This window comes from Triturus cristatus, chromosome 4_2, assembly GCF_964204655.1.
Source record: "Triturus cristatus chromosome 4_2, aTriCri1.1, whole genome shotgun sequence".
NCBI classification, from domain to species: Eukaryota; Metazoa; Chordata; class Amphibia; order Caudata; family Salamandridae; genus Triturus; species Triturus cristatus.
The window spans coordinates 330,972,246-330,994,803 of NC_140586.1; the positions used below are offsets into that span (position 1 = coordinate 330,972,246).

Sequence of the window (22,558 nt, forward strand, 5' to 3'; positions counted from 1 at the left end):
CATCCATTCGTGGTGAGACAGAAATCCCTTGCTTGCCGTACGATTGGAAAATTCACGCTGCAGACTTGTGTTTGTATAACACAACACCATGAGTTCAATAACTTAGCCAATCGGCACAGGAATCTTTTCCATACAGCGGTTCAGGTAACTTTTGATCACAATCTTTTACAACAGGCTACACTTCTGGTACTGAATGCATAGCGGGTCCTGCCAACCACGTGAACGTGTATTCACGAGCTCTATTGACTTCAGAAAAATGCAGAGCACTCACGGGATTACTTCATCATCCTTTTAATCAAAGCAGATGAGTTTCGGCTTAAATGCCTTTCTCAATTCGTCATTGATTAAAAATGCACTGGCTCATAGTCAAGGTTATTTAAAATGTCAGTGTCCTACTCCCATTGGAGCATTTCCAGTTGTAAACAGCAACAAAGGGCTAACAGATCTTACACTGTATATTCTATTCCATAGCTGCCATGATAGCGTGATCCCTTCATTTGAATCCCAAATGGTGGCCCAAGTCTCCCCTTCATTGGTGTCATAAAGAGTAAAATGCCTCTTTATACAGTCTGTCCTCAATAGGCATGAAGATAGTCTTGGGCTGTGGCGCTCCAGATAGCCCTTGTCACTTGATTCTGCCATCCATTCATTGTGAGCTAGAAATCCGTCGCTTGTCGTATGATTAGAAAATTCACGCTGCTGATGTGGGTTTGTATAATACATCACTATAAGTTCACTTACTTAGCCAATTGGCACAGGAATCTTTTCCATATCACGGTTCAGGTACCATTTGATCATAATCTTTTACAACAGGCTCCACCGCTGGTACCGAACTCACAGCGGGTGCTGTCAGCCACGTGAGAGTGGATTCACGAGCTATGTAGACTTCAGAAAAATGCGGAGCACTCACAAAATTACTTGATTATCCTTTTAATCAAAGCAGACGCGTTTTGGCTAAAATGCCTTTCTCAATGCTTCATAGATTAAAAATGCGCTGGCTCACAGTCACGGTTATTTAAAATGTCAGTGTCCTACTCCCATTGGAGACTTTCCAGTTGTAAAAAGCAACAAAGGGCTAACAGATCTTACACTGTATGTTCTATTCCGTAGCTGCCATGATAGCGTGATCGCTTCATATGTATCCCAAATGGTGGCCCACGCCTCCCCTTCATTGGTGTCATAAAGGGTAAAATGCCTCTTTATACAGTCTGTCCTCATTAGGCATGAAGACACTCTGGGCCTCTGGAGTTCCAAATAGCCCTCTTCGCTTGATTCTTCCATTGTTTCGTGGTGAGACCGAAATCCTTCGCTCGCTGTAAAATTGGAAAATTCACGCTGCAGATGTGTGTTTGTATAACACAACACCATAAATTCAATAACTTAGCCAATCGGCACAGGAATCTTTTCCATACTGCGGTTCAGGTACCTTTTGATCATAATCTTTTACAAAAGACTCCACCTCTGGTACCGAACTCCCACGGGTGCTGTCAGCCACGTGAGAGTGGATTCACGAGCTATGTAGACTTCAGTAAAATGCAGAGCACTCGCAGGATTACTTGATTATCCTTTTAATCAAAGGAGACGCGTTTCGGCTAAAATGCCTTTCTCAATGCTTTATAGATTAAAAAATGCGGTGGCTCATAGTCACGGTTATTTACACTGTCAGTGTCCTACTCCCATTGGAGCATGTATAGTTGTAAACAGCAACAAAGGGCTAACAGATCTTACACTGTACATTCTATTCCGTAGCTGCCATGATAGTGTGATCGCTTCATTTGCATCCCAAATGGTGGCCATGCCTCCCCTTCATTGGTGTCATAAAGGTTAAAATGCCTCTTTATACAGTCTGTCCTCAATAGGCATGAAGACGCTCTGGGGCTGTGGCGTTCAAGATAGCCCTCGTTGCTTGATTCTGCCATCCATTCATGGTGAGCCAGAAATCCCTTGCTTGCCGTACGATTGGAAAATTCACGCTGCAGATGTGTGTTTGTATAACACAATACCATAAGTTCAATAACTTAGCCAATCGGCACAGGAATCTTTTCCATACTGCGGTTCAGGTACCTTTTGATCATAATCTTTTAAAACAGGCTCCACCTCTGGTACCGAACTCCCACGGGTGCTGTCAGCCACGTGAGAGTGGATTCACAAGCTTGTAGACTTCAGAAAAATGCTGAGAACTCACGGCATTACTTGATTATCCTTTTGATCAAAGCAGACACCTTTCTGCTAAAATTCCTTTCTCAATGCTTCATAGATTAAAAATGCACTGGATCACAGTTAGGTTCTGAATTTATACACACAAACCAAAATAATTCAGGTGTTATAGTTAGAGTTATTTCATCAACTATAATTTCTGCTCTAAGGTAACTGTAACTTGCGCCCTCGCCATGCAGGGTTTTTTCATCAATAATTTTATTGTAAATGTTGCAGTGATGATATCAATTTTGCCATTGAAGGTGTCACCATTTATGTAATATGTGATGTAACTAGTTGTGCATGGTGAGAGCACGAGTTATAGTTACCTTGGGGCATGAATTATATTGACTTGAATTAACTATAACTATTACAGCTGAATTTCTATGGTTTTGTGCGTGTAAATTCAGAACCTAACTATATCGTCCCTGTAACCTTTTCTTTTTTTCAGCGACTTTCGAAGGTTTTTTTAAATGCAAATTTCTAATTATAACTTCCATGTAACCTTTGGTTTTTTCAATGAATTTGAATGGCTTTTTAATGTAAAATTCAGTGGGGCTGGCCTGCACCCACGCCCTGCACTTAACACCCCACGTCCTGCCAACCCCACTCTGCTCACGGCCTTCAGCTGCTTTCAGCAGGTGGTTGGCCACAGGGCCTGACCTGTGGCTAGGCCCTGCACCATCCCCAACATGCATCAAGTACCACGCCACACACGGCCTTCTGCAGAGCGCAGTGGGTAGTTGACCCCCACAGGCTGCGAACCCCACAACTGGTTGGCTGAGTGAATGTGTGTAATTCTTTTTACATTGGGCTCTGGATCCGTAGATCTGTGTCGGAGTTACACTGGGGGTCATGCTCAGACCCCCAGTAGATCCGCAGATCGGGCCCCCAAACAAATTTGGGGTATTTTGTTGCCCATGACAGGCCCCGCATGGACACCTCCATTTGTCCTATGAAGGTCATGTTACCTCTATCCTGACCCCTAATCTCACTTTTCACTTTTATTCCTCCCCCACACCGAGCCTATAAACAAAATGGCAGCCACAAAGTTTCTCTCAGGTTGCTGCCAGCCAAACAGGGCCTTGCTTTAGCTCGTTTATCAGCAAAGGATGCTCATCCCTAGATATCTATATTTATTTTTACTTCAATAACTCCAAAACTACTAAATGGCTTTACACCAAATCACAACAAGCATTGGAAATGCAATAGGTCTCGCATTTGTTGGAGCTGGAGCTATTGGTATTGTAAATGGCAATGTTTTGTACTTTGAAAAAGGTCTTGTGTTTGTTGGAGCTATTCACATTGTAAATGGCAATGTTTTTTATTTATCCTTAGGGTTTTATATAGCACGAACTTAACAGCCTCAGTTGTGAATTTCGATTCATTAAAGTTTTGTGAGCCCTGAAATTTGCACAAGTAAAGTGCTAACAGTATAAATATGGGCACTGTTTAATAAACAAAGCCACTGCAATACAAGAGCAAAGGTGACCGAGTGACTGCTTCTGGGTTGACGGAGTTGCTTACACTCACTGGCCGTTAAAGCTAGCTAGCCCGCTACTATGAGTTTATCAAACTTAATGCTATGTTTTCTTATGTTATGTTATGCTATGCAATGCTATGTTTTGTTATGCTATGCTATGTTTTGTGTATGTTATGCTATGTTTTGTTATGCTATGTTTTGTTTTGTTATGCTATGCTATGTTTTGTTATGCTATGCTATGTTTTGTTTTGTTATGCTATGCTATGTTTTGTTGTGTTTTGCTATGCTGTTTTGTTTTGTTATGCTATGCTATGTTTTGTTATGCTATGCTATGCTTTGTTTTGTTGTGTTTTTTTATGCTATGCTATATTTTGTTGTGTGTTGCTATGCTATGTTTTGTTATGTTATGCTATGATATGTTTTGTTATGCTATGTTTTCGTGTTTTGTTATGCTATGTTTGTTTTGTTATGCTATGCTATATTTTGTTTAGTTATGCTATGCTATGTTTTGTTGTGTTTTGTTATGTTATGCTATGTTTTGTTCTGCTATGCTACGTTGTGTTTTGTTATGCTATGCTATGTTTTGTTTTGTTATGCTATGTTTTGTTGTGTTTTGTTATGCTATACTATGTTTTGTTATGCTATGTTTTGTTTTGTTATGCTATGCTATGTTTTGCGTTTTGTCATGTTATGCTACGTTTTGTTATGCTATGCTATGTTTTGCTATGCTATGCTTTGTTTTGTTATGCTATGCTATGTTTTGTTATGCTATGCTATGTTTTGTTGTGTTTTGTTATGCTATGCTATGTTTTGTTGTGTTTTGCTATGCTGTGTTTTGTTATGTTATGCTATGATGTTTTGTTTTGTTGTGTTTTGTTATGCTATGCTTTGTTATGCTATGCTATGTTTTGTTGTGTTTTGTTATGCTATGCTATGTTTTGTTATGCTATGCTATGTTGTGTTTTGTTATGCTATGCTATGTTTTCTTATGCTATGCTGTTTTGTTGTGTTTTGCTATGCTGTGCTTTGTTTTGCTATGCTATGTTTTGTTGTGTTTTGTTATGCTATGCTATGTTTTGTTTTGTTATGCTATGCTATGTTTTGTTGTGTTTTGGTATGCTATGTTTTGTTATGCTATGTTTTGTTTTGCTATGCTATGCGTTGTTATGCTATGGTATGTTTTGTTATGCTATACTATGTTTTGTTATGCTATGTTTTGTGTTTTCTTATGCTATACTATGTTTTATTTTGTTATGCTATGCTATGTTATGCTATTTTTTGTTATGCTATGCTATGTTTTGTTATGCTATGCTATGTTTTGTTATGCTTTGTTATTCTATGCTATGTTTTGTTTTGATATTTTTTGTTGCTATGCTATTTTTTGTTGTGTTTTGTTATGCTATACTATGTTTTGTTATGTTATGCTATGTTTTGTTATGCTATGCTACGTTTTGTTATGCTATGCTATGTTTTGTTTTGTTATGCTATGTTTTGTTGTGTTTTGTTATGCTATACTATGTTTTGTTATGCTATGTTTTGTTTTGTTATGCTATGCTATGTTTTGTGTTTTGTCATGTTATGCTAGGTTTTGTTATGCTATGCTATGTTTTGCTATGCTATGCTTTGTTTTGTTATGCTATGCTATGTTTTGTTATGCTATGCTATGTTTTGTTGTGTTTTGCTATGCTGTGTTTTGTTATGTTATGCTATGATGTTTTGTTTTGTTGTGTTTTGTTATGCTATGCTTTGTTATGCTATGCTATGTTTTGTTGTGTTTTGTTATGCTATGCTATGTTTTGTTATGCTATGCTATGTTGTGTTTTGTTATGCTATGCTATGTTTTCTTATGCTATGCTGTTTTGTTTTGTTATGCTTTGTTATGCTATGCTGTTTTGTTGTGTTTTGTTATGCTATGCTATGTTTTGTTATGCTATGCTATGTTGTGTTTTGTTATGCTATGCTATGTTTTCTTATGCTATGCTGTTTTGTTGTGTTTTGCTATGCTGTGCTTTGTTTTGCTATGCTATGTTTTGTTGTGTTTTGTTATGCTATGCTATGTTTTGTTTTGTTATGCTATGCTATGTTTTGTTGTGTTTTGGTATGCTATGTTTTGTTATGCTATGTTTTGTTTTGCTATGCTATGCGTTGTTATGCTATGGTATGTTTTGTTATGCTATACTATGTTTTGTTATGCTATGTTTTGTGTTTTCTTATGCTATACTATGTTTTATTTTGTTATGCTATGCTATGTTATGCTATTTTTTGTTATGCTATGTTATGTTTTGTTATGCTATGCTATGTTTTGTTATGCTTTGTTATGCTATGCTATGTTTTGTTTTGATATTTTTTGTTGCTATGCTATTTTTTGTTGTGTTTTGTTATGCTATACTATGTTTTGTTATGTTATGCTATGTTTTGTTATGCTATGCTACGTTTTGTTATGCTATGCTATGTTTTGTTTTGTTATGCTATGTTTTGTTGTGTTTTGTTATGCTATACTATGTTTTGTTATGCTATGTTTTGTTTTGTTATGCTATGCTATGTTTTGTGTTTTGTCATGTTATGCTAGGTTTTGTTATGCTATGCTATGTTTTGCTATGCTATGCTTTGTTTTGTTATGCTATGCTATGTTTTGTTATGCTATGCTATGTTTTGTTGTGTTTTGTTATGCTATGCTATGTTTTGTTATGCTCTGCTATGTTTTGTTGTGTTTTGCTATGCTGTGTTTTGTTATGTTATGCTATGATGTTTTGTTTTGTTGTGTTTTGTTATGCTATGCTTTGTTATGCTATGCTATGTTTTGTTGTGTTTTGTTATGCTATGCTATGTTTTGTTATGCTATGCTATGTTGTGTTTTGTTATGCTATGCTATGTTTTCTTATGCTATGCTGTTTTGTTTTGTTATGCTTTGTTATGCTATGCTATGTTTTGTTTTGATAGTTTTTGTTGCTATGCTATTTTTTGTTGTGTTTTGTTATGCTATACTATGTTTTGTTATGCTATGCTTTGTTGTGTTTTGCTATGCTATGCTTTGTTTTGTTATGCTATGCTATGTTTTGTTATGCTATGCTATGTTTTGTTGTGTTTTGTTATGCTATGCTATGTTTTGTTATGCTCTGCTATGTTTTGTTGTGTTTTGCTATGCTGTGTTTTGTTATGTTATGCTATGATGTTTTGTTTTGTTGTGTTTTGTTATGCTATGCTTTGTTATGCTATGCTATGTTTTGTTGTGTTTTGTTATGCTATGCTATGTTTTGTTATGCTATGCTATGTTGTGTTTTGTTATGCTATGCTATGTTTTCTTATGCTATGCTATGTTTTGTTTTGTTATGCTTTGTTATGCTATGCTATGTTTTGTTTTGATAGTTTTTGTTGCTATGCTATTTTTTGTTGTGTTTTGTTATGCTATACTATGTTTTGTTATGCTATGCTTTGTTGTGTTTTGCTATGCTATGCTTTGTTTTGTTATGCTATGCTATGTTTTGTGATGCTATGCTATGTTTTGTTGTGTTTTGTTATGCTATGCTTTGTTTTGTTATGCTATGCTTTTGCTATACTATGTTATATTATGCTATACTATGTTATGTTTTGTTATGCTATGTTATGATTTGTTATGTTATGTTAGGCTAGGCTATGTTTGTTTTGTTATGCTATGCTATATTTTGTTTAGTTATGCTATGCTATGTTTTGTTGTGTTTTGTTATGTTATGCTATGTTTTGTTATGCTATGCTACGTTGTTTTGTTATGCTATGTTTTGTTTTGTTATGCTATGTTTTGTTATGCTATACTATGTTTTGTTATGCTATGTTTTGTTTTGTTATGCTATGTTTTGTTTTGTTATGCTATGTTTTGTTATGCTATACTATGTTTTGTTATGCTATGTTTTGTTTTGTTATGCTATGCTATGTTTTGTGTTTTGTCATGTTATGCTACGTTTTGTTATGCTATGCTATGTTTTGCTATGCTATGCTTTGTTTTGTTATGCTATGCTATGTTTTGTTATGCTATGCTATGTTTTGTTGTGTTATGCTATGCTATGTTTTGTTGTGTTTTGTTATGCTATGCTATGTTTTGTTATGTTATGCTATGTTGTGTTTTGTTATGCTATGCTATGTTTTGTTTTGTTATGCTATGCTATGTTTTGTTGTGTTTTGGTATGCTATGTTTTGTTATGCTATGTTTTGTTTTGCTATGCTATGCTTTGTTATGCTATGGTATGTTTTGGTGTGTTTTGTTATGCTATACTATGTTTTGTTATGCTATGTTTTGTGTTTTCTTATGCTATGCTATGTTTTATTTTGTTATGCTATGCTATGCTATGGTATGTTTTGTTGTGTTTTGTTATGCTATACTATGTTTTGTTATGCTATGTTTTGTGTTTTCCTATGCTATGTTTTATTTTGTTATGCTATGCTATGTCATGCTATTTTTTGGTCTGCTATGCTATGTTTTGTTATGCTATGCTATGCTTTGTTATGCTATGCTATGTTTTGTTTTGATATTTTTTGTTGCTATGCTATTGTTTGTTGTGTTTTGTTATGCTATGCTATGTTTTGTTATGCTATGTTTTGTTTTGTTATGCTATGCTATGTTTTGTGTTTTGTCATGTTATGCTACGTTTTGTTATGCTATGCTATGTTTTGCTATGCTATGCTTTGTTTTGTTATGCTATGCTATGTTTTGTTATGCTATGCTATGTTCTGTTGTGTTTTGCTATGCTGTGTTTTGCTATGTTATGCTATGATGTTTTGTTTTGTTGTGTTTTGTTATGCTATGCTTTGTTATGCTATGCTATGTTTTGTTGTGTTTTGTTATGCTATGCTATGTTTTGTTATGCTATGCTATGTTGTGTTTTGTTATGCTATGCTATGTTTTCTTATGCTATGCTGTTTTGTTGTGTTTTGCAATGCTGTGCTTTGTTTTGTTATGCTATGTTTTGTTGTGTTTTGTTATGCTATGCTATGTTTTGTTTTGTTATGCTATGCTATGTTTTGTTGTGTTTTGGTATGCTATGTTTTGTTATGCTATGTTTTGTTTTGCTATGCTATGCTTTGTTATGCTATGGTATGTTTTGTTGTGTTTTGTTATGCTATATTATGTTTTGTTATGCTAAGTTTTGTGTTTTCTTATGCTATGCTATGTTTTATTTTGTTATGCTATGCTATGTTATGCTATTTTTTGTTATGCTATGCTATGTTTTGTTATGCTATGCTATGTTTTGTTTTGTTATGCTTTGTTATGCTAAGCTATGTTTTGTTTTGATATTTTTTGTTGCTATGCTATTTTTTGTTGTGTTTTGTTATGCTATACTATGTTTTGTTATGCTATGCTTTGTTGTGTTTTGCTATGCTATGCTTTGTTTTGTTATGCTATGCTATGTTTTGTGATGCTATGCTATGTTTTGTTGGGTTTTGTTATGCTATGCTTTGTTTTGTTATGCTATGCTTTGTTTTGTTATGCTATACTATGTTATATTATGCTATACTATGTTATGTTTTGTTATGCTATGTTATGATTTGTTATGTTATGTTAGGCTAGGCTATGTTTTGTTATGTTATGTTATGTTTTGTTAAGTTATGGTATGCTATGCAATGGTATGCAACGCTAGGCTATGTTTTATTATGTCAAAGGCAAAGCTGGCTGACGGCAAGTTGTGTATCCTCTTGAGTGCATACGTGAATGAGAACGAGTCAGGAGAGAAAACAGAGGAAATAAGATGCAGTTTTCAGAGAATGAGATTTGAGAGGAACAGGGAGGCATTCGGCGTGAGGGAACGGATCAGAACGCTGTGCAAAAGTGCCATGTGTAAGGATTAGGCTATGCTATGTAATATGTAACTTCGGGCACTAGAGTGTTGCTGCAACTGAAAGAGAAAGGAGTGACGGGAGAGGAACAGAGCAGCAAGCGACGAACATAGGGGGTGACAGATCATAGGGGAAAGGTAAAAGAATAGAGACTAGAAGGGACTAGGCAATGTCAGGAAACTGTACAGAAGACACTACACAGGAGAGTATGAAAGTGTAGACAGTAGGACAGCGGGGAAGGAAGAACAGCAGGAAAGGGAGGAGAGAAGGACCAAAGGACATACAAGAGGGAGAACGAGCAGGAAAGGGAGGAGAGAATGGCTAGAGGACATTAATGCCGGTATGTTTAACGCATATCAAAGAACTCGGCTGGTAGAGGGCCTGGTGCTGACAGACCTGTTACTCGCTTTTAAATAACACACAATTAGAACATTTCCTGCAAGTGAAGTAAACTAAAGTAATTAAAAACATTGCGTTTGCGATCAAACATCAAAGCAGCGAAAGTGAAAGTAATGGAGCAGAGCATCAAAGGGCTGGGTGAGAAGGGAGGGGGGAATGCAAGGGTCAAAGAGGCTAAAGTGAAAATAATCAAGCAGAGCATCAAAGGGCTGGGTGAGAAGGGAGGGGGGAATGCAATGAGCAGAGGAACAGCTGTGCACGTGCATGTGATGATCGTGCACTCAAGGTTTAGGCCAGCCAAAAGTGTGGGTAGCACTTTGAAAATCCCACATATAAAATGTCTCTTCGAGCCTTTGGCTTGCGAGACCTAAAAAGGGATCTTTCTGAACCAAGAGCTAGCTTTATGCCTAATTTGGTGTAATTCGGTCCAGCAGTTCAAGCTCTAGTCTAGTTCGACATTTCAATGGGAAATTGCATGGGGAAAAAGCGTTTTGGTCCCCCCCTTCTTCCCAACCCCCGCTTGACAAATCACATCAACACTTCCAAGACAGCAGCTGAAGTGAGAGGCAAACTATGAATGTTACTGACTAATATGGTGTTTATACATCAAAAATGAAATATGTATCCTTTTTTAATAAATCTCCCTATGAGGGGGAAAAAGGGTAACGTAAAATGAAGAAATGTTTTATTATGTAGAATGCTTTTATGGATATTTTTTATATACCGAATAAAGCTTGTTTTGACTTTTTTTTTTCTTTTGAGAGGCAAACTAGTTTAGAACATTTTGCGAAGATTTGTTAAGCGGTGCCAAAGTTATTGGCAAAACAAAAAGCACTATGGGGCTCATTACAATGTTGTTCAGAAAGGCTCAGAACAGCATTCGGTTCGTCCCAATCCAATTCAGAACCCACATTTCCGACAGACTCGAAAACATTTCCGATTACTGATTACAATGTTAGGTTACCTTTCAGTCCTTCCAACTCGGTTCCGACCGGCAATTTGAGAAACTAAGTCAGTCGGAGTCGACTTGTATGGCTCTATGGACCGACGTATTACGATGGCAGATTCGGACACCCGTTCTGAATCTGTTTGTCTGACATGGATCGGCTGGTGGAATCTTATTTATGGGGGATGTAGGAGGCCCCTCTTCACTTGGAGGCCTCCGGTTGGGGCCGGTGGGTTACCTATGGGTCTCCTCTTTCCAACCATGCACAGTGTGGCAGGCACCATGGGGTGCCCGCCACAGGGTGTAAGATTTTCCGCAACCACCCCTTTCTTCAATGGGAGCCTGTGTTGTCGGTCGTAACACAGGCTCCCATTAAAGACAATGGAAGTCCAACCGAACAGTGTTTGGAAACATCGTAATTGGTCGGTCGGACTCCTCAAAACTGATTGGGTCAGAAAGCATTCCGACACTCAGGGTTTCTGACCGACATCGTAATGAGGCCCTATGTATATATATGTATGTATATATATCCCTTCAAAATGACTGGGTTTGGCTGCAAGAATAATTCACCAGCACACAGGAGGCCAAGAGAAGTCCTACAAAAAGTAAAGTATATTCATTGCATAGGTCTGATACAGTATAAGGCACATATACATTAACGCGGTTTGGTCTGTATTAAACCTTATTGTAGACCGAAATTAGTTACTTGCATTTCTAAAGAATGTAGATATCCATTCTAGAGTTTTCAATTAATGTGCTATTTGGAGTTACAACATTAAAGTAAAGAAAATATTTAACATGCTTTTTGTTTGCTTAACTTTTAAAGACCAAGGTGTGCATGGTGAAGAAGCGGATTGACTACTCTATCACAGGCCAGTGGGAGGTGGTAACAGAGACAGACGGTAAGCAGAAGACAGCCATCTTTGACGCTGTTATGGTCTGCAGCGGAACATATGTGGAACAGAGTCTCCCTCTGGAGAGTTGTTATGGTAAGTTTTATATTTTCTAGATCTGTTTTCAGGTATAAGAGATCAGACTACAGTTAAGAAGTTAAACAAGCATTTGCAATGTAATAGGTCTCGCATTTATGCATGTTTAAGCTATTGACATTGTAAATGGCAATGCATGTTATTTAGGTTTTAAAAACAGAAGCATAAATAAAAGGCATTGTCATTTACAATGCCAATAGCTCAAACTTGTGTATATGCGAGAACTATTGTATTGAAAATACTTGTTTCCGGACTGCAGTGACAGCAGGCACATGGATGTGTGCTGCTAACACTGCACACTTCTCACTAGTAGAGAAGTTACGGCATGAGGTCATGCCAGGTGAGCATTGAAGGGGAAGGGAAATCCTTTAAAGAGAGCCATTTTCTCTCTGGATTATTCTTCTCCTTTTGAAACTCAGGAGCAGCAACATTGTTGTGGCATTACCAGGGCTTTAAGTGGAAGCTTTTTCAATATTATATACAAGCCATTGTTGCTGCTTATTTATCTTATGCAACTAACAACCATTGACAAGGCCAATAGTCCTGACTTGTTGTAGGTATGATGTTACTTGTTGCATCATATATCTGGAAGCAATGACTGAAACAGCAAAATGCAAGTTGAGCAGCACACTATGCTAAGCACAGATTTTTAGCTTACGTGTTTTAAGCCACGCCCTTAATTACATTGGCCACGTGGCTTTGAGAGACCCCCCAGTTTTTTCATCCCACTGAAAGCCCTGGGTGCAGCCATGAGAAGTATGGAAACTTGTGAAGCAAGATCTTCTTTTATGTTTTATAGACCTATCGGGATGGCGGGTGGCATGATTGGTAAATTGTAAAGTCAAAAAAAAAAAAAAGAAAATCGTAATTGTGATATTAAACGCCCTTTTTTGGAGGGGCAGTAGCTATTTGCTGCCTTTTCTCAAAAAATATGACTATTGAAAGAAAGAACAAAGGGGGGTGGGGGAGAGCAACAAGACCGTGGGGGAGGAGGGACCACGAGGGTGGGGGTGGAGCCGCTGATGGAAAAAGCAACACAGGGGGCGCAGAAGATGCACACAGGGTAAACAGCAACACACAGAGAGGAGAAAGAGTGAGCAGCCAGAAAGCAAACAGAGCAGGAGGTGAAGGGTTTGGCGAGGATAGGGAAGAGAGAAACACAAGAGAGAGAGAGATGGAAAACACATGCTTAACCAAAAAGAAAAAGTAGTTACCTAAAGGTGGGCAGTGGAAGGACACAAGTCAGCCATTCAAGTGGATGGTAAAGAGGGCATACCCCTGGTGCTGGACAATGGTATGCAATGATCAGGTCGTAACTTCTTAGTAAGCCAACAATAGGTCTTTTGCAACCAGACAGCTTATGCTCTCCGATAGGCAAGACCTAACAAGATGTTATGAACAGATGGAAGAAAGATGAGCAGAACTCTCAAAGAACATGCAACGACAGAATGTCGCAGAACTAAATGAAATGGTCTAGTAGATTACCGAATAAAGAAAAAAGATTAGAGGGAATCATACTTTTCATATGGGGATGGGAGGGGGTTTAGGATATAGGACACATTTTCTGCCACAGTTGCCCAAAGTTATCCAAGTACCACATACTGGTCAGGAATGTGACTACTTTACTGAACTGTAGTTAGACTCTTGTTGCCAGGGAAAGAAGAGTGCAATCACCAAGGCTGCTGCACTATTTGGAAAAAAACTAATACTAAACAAGCCTTGCAGCCATTGCCACACACAACAGGAAGTGAGATTTCATGACACAGCAAAAGCATGGGACCATTTGTGACTATCACTGCACATAGATGAGCACAAACTAAGATGTTTCCAGAAGAGCACAGGCCTGCTCTGCTCCATCCACATTCTGCACTTCACAACAAAACATGACATAAAACAGTACTCGAGCGACCTGAGTAGGCTGAAGAGTGGCTCAACCCCCGGCAGCAGCCGGTATCAACAGATGTGCATTGCATGTTGTGACATCTGATGAATGGCGTAGTGAACACCATCTCCTGATGTCATGTACAGCAATATTACAACTTATGAGACATGCCCATGGCCCAATATAATCAGATCGGGTGGAGTGAGATGGGGATATGAGACTTTACTAAAGACAGAATAGTAAAACTAACTCCGATATCTAGTACAGATTGTAAAGTAAAAACACCACTTCCACTGAGTAAACTTAGGACATTACCAAGAATATTTTCTGATCAACCTTGTCTAATACACAATCCAGATTCCACACCATCTTTATAACTCACTAAGTCAGTGACAGGCTGCTTTACCTGTAAAACACTCAATACCAGCATTTAACTTCTCCTTTAGCGTCACCAGTGTTAAGGATGTGGGAACAAAGATGCAGAGATGAAGTATTTTGCTCAAAATCAGTGAATGTGGGCTTGCCATGAGGTGTGTGGTGCAACAGATTCAGCTATGCTTGCTTCTGCATTGCGTTCCAGTTTGGGCGGCTGTGGGCTCTTGACTAGGCTGGTCTTAGGTCTGAACTGGGCACTGGACTGGGCTTCTCATGCTCAAACGATGGTCGTCTTTTTAAATTCCATTTGAAACTGAAAAGTTAGTGAGATAGCCCAGCGAGCTGACTGCCTGTCCCATTGGCAAGACTTGGGTTTCAATCACATGGTCCCAAGCAATTTATTGCCAGTGAAACGAATATCACAGAACTGAGGTATAGCATTTCCCATTTAGTAATTGCAAAGAGAGAATATAGTTTGTGGGATTTACTATATAAATTTGCATTCACAAAAACAACTAGTTAAAATATACAGCAACCCATCGACCAAAACAGGGGAGCTGTCGTTTGTACCAACATATTTTTATACCACTTCTCTGTAAGAAGGGCTGGGCCTAGTTTTACGGGCGTTACTGAGTTATCTTTGAGAAACGAAGGGGCAGATTTACAAGCCCCTTGCAACACATTTACGCCGCCGTTGCGTCACTTCTGTGACGCAGCAGCAGTGTAAATCATGCGCCATGTTGCGCCGTATTTACAACGTGATGCATCTAGGGAGATGCGTCACGTTGTAAACCCTTGCGCCACATGAAACCTGCGTCAGGTTTCATGTGGGCGTTCCAGCGCAGGGTGGGCGTTCCCTCGCAGGTACGCCTCGTAAAAGTGCATAAAAACAAAGGCCTGACGGTGGAACCTTCTCAGTAAAGCACCTAACCTATAATATTCCTCTTAATAATGACCCATCTATTACTTATGGGAGTAGTGTGCACTCTGAATCGTACCCACCATCACAGTACTAGTTCCCAAGGGAGCTTTAGAACAGTTGAAAACAAAGCACAGGTGCACCACTCAATAAGCAACTTTTATCAGAAAAAATATAAAGGGCAAAAATAAATGCATCCAGATTCTTTAAAGAAGATTTCAACATTAATATTTTTTATTTCTTTATCTCTTTTATCGTTTCATTTTTCTTTTTTCGATGAAGACATGCGATGTTTAGCACGTGAAACAGCCGACGCGTTTCGTCCCCTTGTGGGACTTCTTCAGGGCAAATGAGAAAGGTGGAGTCAACCAATCTTCAAACGTATGTTCGTAAAGACGTGACATTTTCCAATAAAAGACAGTTCCCCATCCGATGAAGTTTAGTATCAGAACAACAACGCCGTCAAACGTCACGACGGCCATATACGATATAAAAAGTCCAATAATCCAAGAACATCAAAATAGCGTGTATTCTATATATAGGATTTTCAAGCGTGGTCATGTCCGTCCACAATCCTCGGAGAAAAGTAAACTTCGGATGAGCTTATCTCTAAATAAATCACGCAGACATCCACTAATAATTCTAGTGGGCAAACCACCTCAATAAGGCAGGATAACGAACAACCCCGATAAGGCTGTACACGTTGAAGTGTATAGTAGTCTTCAGGAGAAACGGCAAACGTGACGCAGTGAAATCTACCAGATTTCACTGAGTCACTTTTACGGCCTTGCTGTGTCAAAACCTTGTACCTGTTTGAAGCAGGCGTAAGGATTGACGCAGCATGTTAGGCATAGGGCACCCCGAGCCTTGCTGGAGCCATGTCGCGCTCTAACCAACTGGAGCCTCACTGGGCTCAATACAACAATGCGGCCTGCGTTGGAGCGGACCGGTAACCACAGCGCGCGCACGGAGTCCCCCAGCCCTGCTCAACTCACCGGGCTGTTGCTCGGGGGGCTCCCACGTCGTCTCCGCTCTCTGCTGGCTCTTCTGCGAGATCGGCAGCACTCCGGCCGGGCAGCAGCGACGCTGCTGCTTGCAGACTCGCCCTCTCTTCTCCTCAGGGAAGCGCGGGGTAGGCTCCCGTCCGCTTCCTTCCAACAAAGCGGGACTTCAATGCCCCGCCCACCACCAGGCGGGACTTCCCTTTGCTTCCGGGTCGCCGCAGGCAGCGCGGCGGCCCGAGTTCCCGGTGACGGCGGCGATACAGGGTGGGCTCCCGTAGTGTAACCAAGGCAATAAGCGGGGTGGGCACCGGCGACAGCACCAGTATGCGGGGTGGGCTCCCACTAGAGAAATAATTAAATAAGCGGGGTGGGCACCCGGGAAGTGCACGGCATAATCAGCGGGGTGGGCTCCCGCTCGATCTCAGCAAAAACAGGGGAATCCCTACATCGGGGTTCCCTTGCAAAGGATCGCCGTCTAGCGCTGTTCAGCTCACGAAGGCGCTCCTCAGGGCGGCGAACACCAAGTCCAGTAGGTGATCAGGTGGAGAGCTTCCCCACCAACCAGGCAAAGTCCATGGAAAGTCTTGCAGATGCAGGGGGGCAAAGACTGGGCCCAGGGGCCAGCTCACAGGGCCCTCCAGCCGCGAGGCAGTCCCCAGTGGTGGTCTCTCCTGGCGCCCAGCAGCAGGTCCCCCTCAAGTTAGGATCAGCAAAGAGAGAACAAATTGTAAGGGGACACAGCCCCTTCTTATACTGTAAAACTCTTTGTTCTTGGTTCAGGGTGAGGGGGAAAACCAGTCGCAGCTGGTTGGGGAGCACCCTTGATGTGCTCAGCCCCTCACTCTATTCACTGGCAGGGCTAGGGTCATCAGTCGCACCACAGGGGGCGGAGCCAGCATTGTGTGGGGAAATCCCAGACTTGTTCAGGTCCCAGGTGCACTCCTCCCCAGCCACCAGCATGCTAATCTCACACTCACCACTGGGGCAGACCCACCCAGACTCCTGGAGCCAGGCTCACCAGCCAGCTCCAGCCAATCACACGCCAGACACATTTTACACTAATATGCCAACTCCTAGTAGTGGCACTTCCGCACATGACATAATCACGCATCATACATCATTGCGAAGCATTCAATTACACGAGTCCGCACATACCAAACCCAAGCCTGCACACCCCACGCATCAGGAACTACCAGGGACACATACATTCCCCATGCATTCCTATGGGAGGGCAGGCCTATCTCACTACACGCACGCACTTTACCCTGGGACACAGTGGTAAAGTGCGCAGAAAACAAAAATTACTAACACCAGGTCATAAGTAAAAGCAAAATGTTTCCGGGGTGAACCTGCCAGAAGCGCCAAGTCCAACAGGAGGTTATTGATGATTCTAGACAAAAGCCTGAACATGCAGAAGCACATCAGCTCCCTTACCAAAGGAGCTAACTACCAACTCAGTATCGTGAGGAAACTCAAGCCCTATCTACCAGCTCAGGACCTAAAGGTGGCTGTGCAAGCACTAGTGATCTCCAAGTTGGACTATGGTAGCGCAACGCTTTGCGGATTGCCAAGAGTAAAGACAGCTCCTCTTAGGGTTGCCCTCAATTCTGCTGCTAGGCTCATAACGGGCACTAACAGACTCAACCATATCTCTCCGGACTTGCTGGCCCTGCACTGGCTTCCCTATGAAGCGCGGATACAGTTAAAAATTGCATGCATGGCACACAAAGCCATACACTTCAAGACCCCACTGTACCTTGCTCAGAAACTGGAGCTCTCATGTGGTTCAAGAGCCTCCAGAAGCGCCAGCACCCTTTTACTCAAACCACAAAAATTTAAGAAAAAGAAGACAGACAATCGAGCCTTCTCAGGTATGGCACCGAGGACCTGGAACTTCCTTCCCCTCGAAGTCAGGGTGAATTCCTCAACGGTCCGCTTCAAAAAAGAGGCCAAAGGGCTCCTGAAGAAGAAATGTTTGCCTCTGCTGCCCCCCCCATCTGATTCGAGATTTGTGGCCCAGTTGCTTGGCTCACGAGAATGTTCTCCCAAATTTTAGACTGTTAATCCATCGTTTTTAGGTCTCGCCTAGCGATTGCGTTTACGCAATCGCTATGCGAGACTCTAGTAAGAGGGGCATTTCAAAGTGCTCCCAAAAGTGGATTGCATGGCGAGCACGCTCACAATCACGTGCATCGTGCCGCCATGCAATCCGTTTGGGGAAGCGCTTCAGCCCACTGGTGCATGCACGTGTAGCCACAGCCTCGGCATCATACTTCAAAGGGTCTGCTCCCCCGCCTGGAATGCGCTCCCCCGCCCCCGCCACAGCATGCAGAGAGATTGTTTCCTCATAGTCCGTCAGTTCGCCTTGCAATGTAACAAATACTTTTAATCTTTCACTTCAGCTTCCACAGGAAACTACTGCGAAGAGATTTCTCCAGTTTTGGTGAGCAAAAAGAGCTTTTAGCGGCTTTTTTTTTTAGTTTTCACTATGTTTTCTGTTTGAGACCGTTCCGTGATTTCCTTCCTTAGACAAAAAAACACAAGCAAACCCTCACGTTAATAAAGATGCTTCTTAGATTTCAAGTCCGTAAACAATTTTTTTTTACATCCAAGTAAGCGGTACGGGACGCAGAAACAAAAGAAAATGCGGTCCACAACAGGAAGGGAAAATCCTTTTTCTTCACTAAAGACTTTTACATTTGTGAATTATACCGCCATCTAGAAGCGACACAAAACCAGATCTAAACAGTCCAGTTAGTGAACAGTAGCAAACAAAGTTGAAACGTTTTCAAACCGCTTGCCTTTAAATAGGTTTTCAATCCTGTATAGTGGAGTCGGCAGAGACGTGCACACTTATAAAGTTTCAAAAGTGCACAACATTATAGAAAGGACGTTTCAGGCAATTAGTTGCACGTCAGTTATTTTCTCTACCAATGTTTTGGAATGTACAGTGCTGGTTTTTCTATCAAAGTTCCGGTGTCCTCGTACAAAACATACAACATAAGAGAAAAAAAAATAAAGCTCCACAAAGTATCTGTATGCCGCGGGACTCCTTTCAAGTTCTGATGTCCTCTTTCCTGTCCGTAACTTTTCGCGAGCTTGTTCCTCTTCTGTCCTTGTAGATACAGACAGGTCAGTAACACTTTGTGCTCCAGATTATTACAGCATGTGGCTCTTGTACTGTACATTCCTAGTGGTACGTCTGGATGAAAGGACACTCTGCATGGAGGCCTAGTTTTGAGACAATATGGAGTGTGGACGATATCCTTACTTGACATACTGAGTTAGTGCTGCTGGCAGTGTGTGAAAGCCATCTTCCACAAGCACTTCTTTGAACCCCAAATACGGTCGAGTTTGTAGCGTGCATTTTAACAACGCTCTGCAAATTGCACGAGTGGTAACAGACCTTACTGAATCTGCTTGTGTTTTATTCGTGCATGGTTCCGGCATAACTTTTTCAAATCAACATAGTAACGCAGTAAGTTTTACAAACACTTCAACACCTAAAATATAGCTCATGTGGTGACCACTATTGTGATGTGGAGGTACTTCCAGCCGTATTTTTAAAATGTACTTTGTCTGTCTTATGTCTGATTATTGTGGAAGCGGCTGTTATAAGGGATGGAGTCCTGTCTCCAGCGTTAATGTGCTTCTGATGCTTGTGGAACACTTGCTTCTCCGTCCAGTGTTATGTTTTTTGTGGTGCCTGGTCTGCAAATTTCAATTAATTGAGAATCCTGCTTTATTTTTCATGTTGCTGTTTGTAGGTTTTTGTGCAGATGTGTTGTCACACTCTTTCATGTTCATCTGATTGTCCCGTGTGGTGGTGTTTCAGTGTGTCTGGATCCATTGCTGCGTTTGTAATGTTTTATGTTGTGGTCAACAAAGGGATGTGGCATTTTCTTTCTGGCACCTGGTTGTAGGTTTTATGTTGCATGAATGATGTTGGTGAAATATATCATCCTCTAGCTAGCATTTAAAAACCGTTGAATACTTTGGGGGCATACCCTTAGCTGCAGCAATTTTGACTCGACAAATACTCAAAGTTTTCCTCATGTTTTAAGTTGTTTCTTGCTTTTCTTGGTGTTGCCCTGTGCATTTTTAGTGCTTTCTTATAACGCACTCATTGGCTCCGTTTTGCTATATGCCTTTCGGGTGTGAAGTTTTGACTCGGTGTTAGAATACTGCTATCATGGTCAGAAGCATAGGAAGTGGGCCAGTATTTCTATTGGGTAGTTGCCACAGGGAAAGGATACACAAAAGGTTTGACATGCCCCTGGTAAGGGTACTGTGACTATCTTCGATCAGGATAGAGATTGCCAGGCCTGTTCTTAGTGAAGTGTGATTAATCATGGAGTGTGTTGTCTTGGTGATGCATTCTTCTAAGTCAATCTTTCCTTCAGGAAAGCATAATGAGCTTCTGTATGCCATCTCTTGATTCTCCTCATGGCGCTTTAGACTTTGTCCTTGTTGTGAGAGACTGTTTGACCTCGGTTGAAGGAGGTGCTCTGTTTACTGGATGATACATTTTTTTAAACTTCAAAGCAAGTGCTCAGGGCACTTGGAATAAGCAGAACAATGTGGAGCCTGCATTCATATATTTTTTTTACCCAAGCCCCTCAAAAACTATTGACAGGCCAGCAAATATGCATGTTTCATTCAGGCTCCTCTTTGATTTTACACACATTGGTAGTTTGTAGCAAGCATTTGCAATGCAATAGGTCTTGCATTACTGAACATATGAGCTACTGGCCTTGCAAATAATTATGCAAGGCCAATAGCGCAAGATTTTTGTAATGCGAGACCTATTGCATTGCAAATACTTGTTTGTTGATGCTGTTTTGATTGCTTGTATTCTGCCTGATGTATAAACTGTAAAGCGCTCTGATACCCTCGGTGGTCATGTGCACCCCACGTCACCAAATGAAGCTTTGTCATCTTGAGAATAGGAGGATAAAAAGGTGCTCATAATCAAAGTGAAAGGCATGGGATTGGGGCTGTGAAGAAAACTGAATGCTTCAGTCATAGCACGTACTACAGAGATCTGAGTCCACAGGGCCTTTCACGGTGAGGGAAATTAGGACTTTAAGCAAACACCCTTTAAACAAGCACAGGCACAGAATCAGAAGAAAATTAGACTAAACAAGACTTAAAACTATGAGGTTTGATTTAATCTAGAAACAGCCAAACTACATGATTCGAAATATTACGTTTACCAGTGTTCCAGAAATCGCCTTCCTGGGTGTTTTTCCTATCTCATGTTACAAATAAATATTCGATATGGCAGTTAAACTCATTGAAATCGAATAAGATCTATTACATTCCGGGGCAGGCACAGGGCCTCCTGCAAAGACAGACCCTCCACCGGCTCAACCCTCCCCCACTCAGTTTCCAGGGTGCTTCCAAAACCCATTACTCCCCGATAAGTGCACCTGAACAATACAGAATATTTTGCCCATCAACCCATAATTGACCCCTGTACCAATGTCTGGTGGGCAGAGGTACCTGGGGTCGGAGGTTGTTGGAGCGGCCTTCAGCACTCATGACTTCAGGCTGAGTCTGGCCTGGCTAGTGCCCTGGAACACTCATGCACAGCCTACGACCCGGTGGCCCTCCTCACAGTGAGCGTGGCATGTGAGGGAGGGGAGGGGTCTGCGCAGGATGGAAAGGCGGCAGGCTACAGTTCCTTCATTGGTGGTGAGCGTTTTCAAGGGAAAAAGACAGCTGCAAACCCACCACCTGAATCCCCAATGTTAATTGAGCTCCTCATGACCTGCGGTGCCGGAAACAAACAACAAGGCAAGGTCGGCGCTGCTTGGAATGGATGATCCCTGTGTTGTTTTCGGCAGGCCAGTGCTGATGCTTGTATTATTACACTGTGTTACGAAGTGGTGAAGCCCATAAACAGAGCCCAAGCAGCTCCCTATCTGAAGCCTGATAACAGACCATAAACAAGCATTTGCACTGCAATAGGACTCGCATTTACGCGAGACCTATGGCATATTGCGTCACGGACAATGGGAGGGAGGTTGGGGGCATGGCAACGACAATGGGAGTGCCAAAGGGGGGAGAAGGGGGCACAAAGGAGTGCTCACAGTCCACGTATGGTGTAACACTTGAAGTAAAGTGGCCAGTAGCCATGGAAGGTGACAAATGACGATATATAGCTGTCATAAGGAGGGACTAACAAGCCTCAAAATGAATCCGAAGACAGCATTTACAGAGGACAAAGACACAAGCCAATGAAAAAGATGGGCGGAGAGTGGGTGGAGCTTCCACAAAGCTTCCACTCCGTACTGAATACTGCATGCCTCGCAAAGTGAGCATCGCATACGCGCTGCCGCTATAAAATGACTCTACAAATAAAATGACTCTACAAAAATATATTTTAACCCTCAATAGGCCTGATTCAGGCTTCTATGATACATTGGTGTTCCTGGATCCTAGATTGTCAAAATAGTATGATTTCTAATTCATTTATAGCCCCCCGCCTTTTACATAACACTTGCCACTTTGCTGGGATGCTGTTTCTCTCCTTAAAGCTAGCAAGAACTTAGGCG

General features: G+C 41.1%; 1 protein-coding gene across 1 annotated transcript in view; it reads left to right on the top strand.

The window, feature by feature from the left end:
* LOC146833817 (dimethylaniline monooxygenase [N-oxide-forming] 2-like) overlaps positions 1-22,558 on the top strand; it is a 602,486-nt gene that overhangs the window by 320,361 nt on the left and 259,567 nt on the right. The window contains exon 4 of the mRNA XM_085600095.1: positions 11,656-11,818. Within this exon, the coding sequence (XP_085456221.1) occupies positions 11,656-11,818 (163 nt within the window). The remainder of the gene's footprint in view (positions 1-11,655; positions 11,819-22,558) is intronic.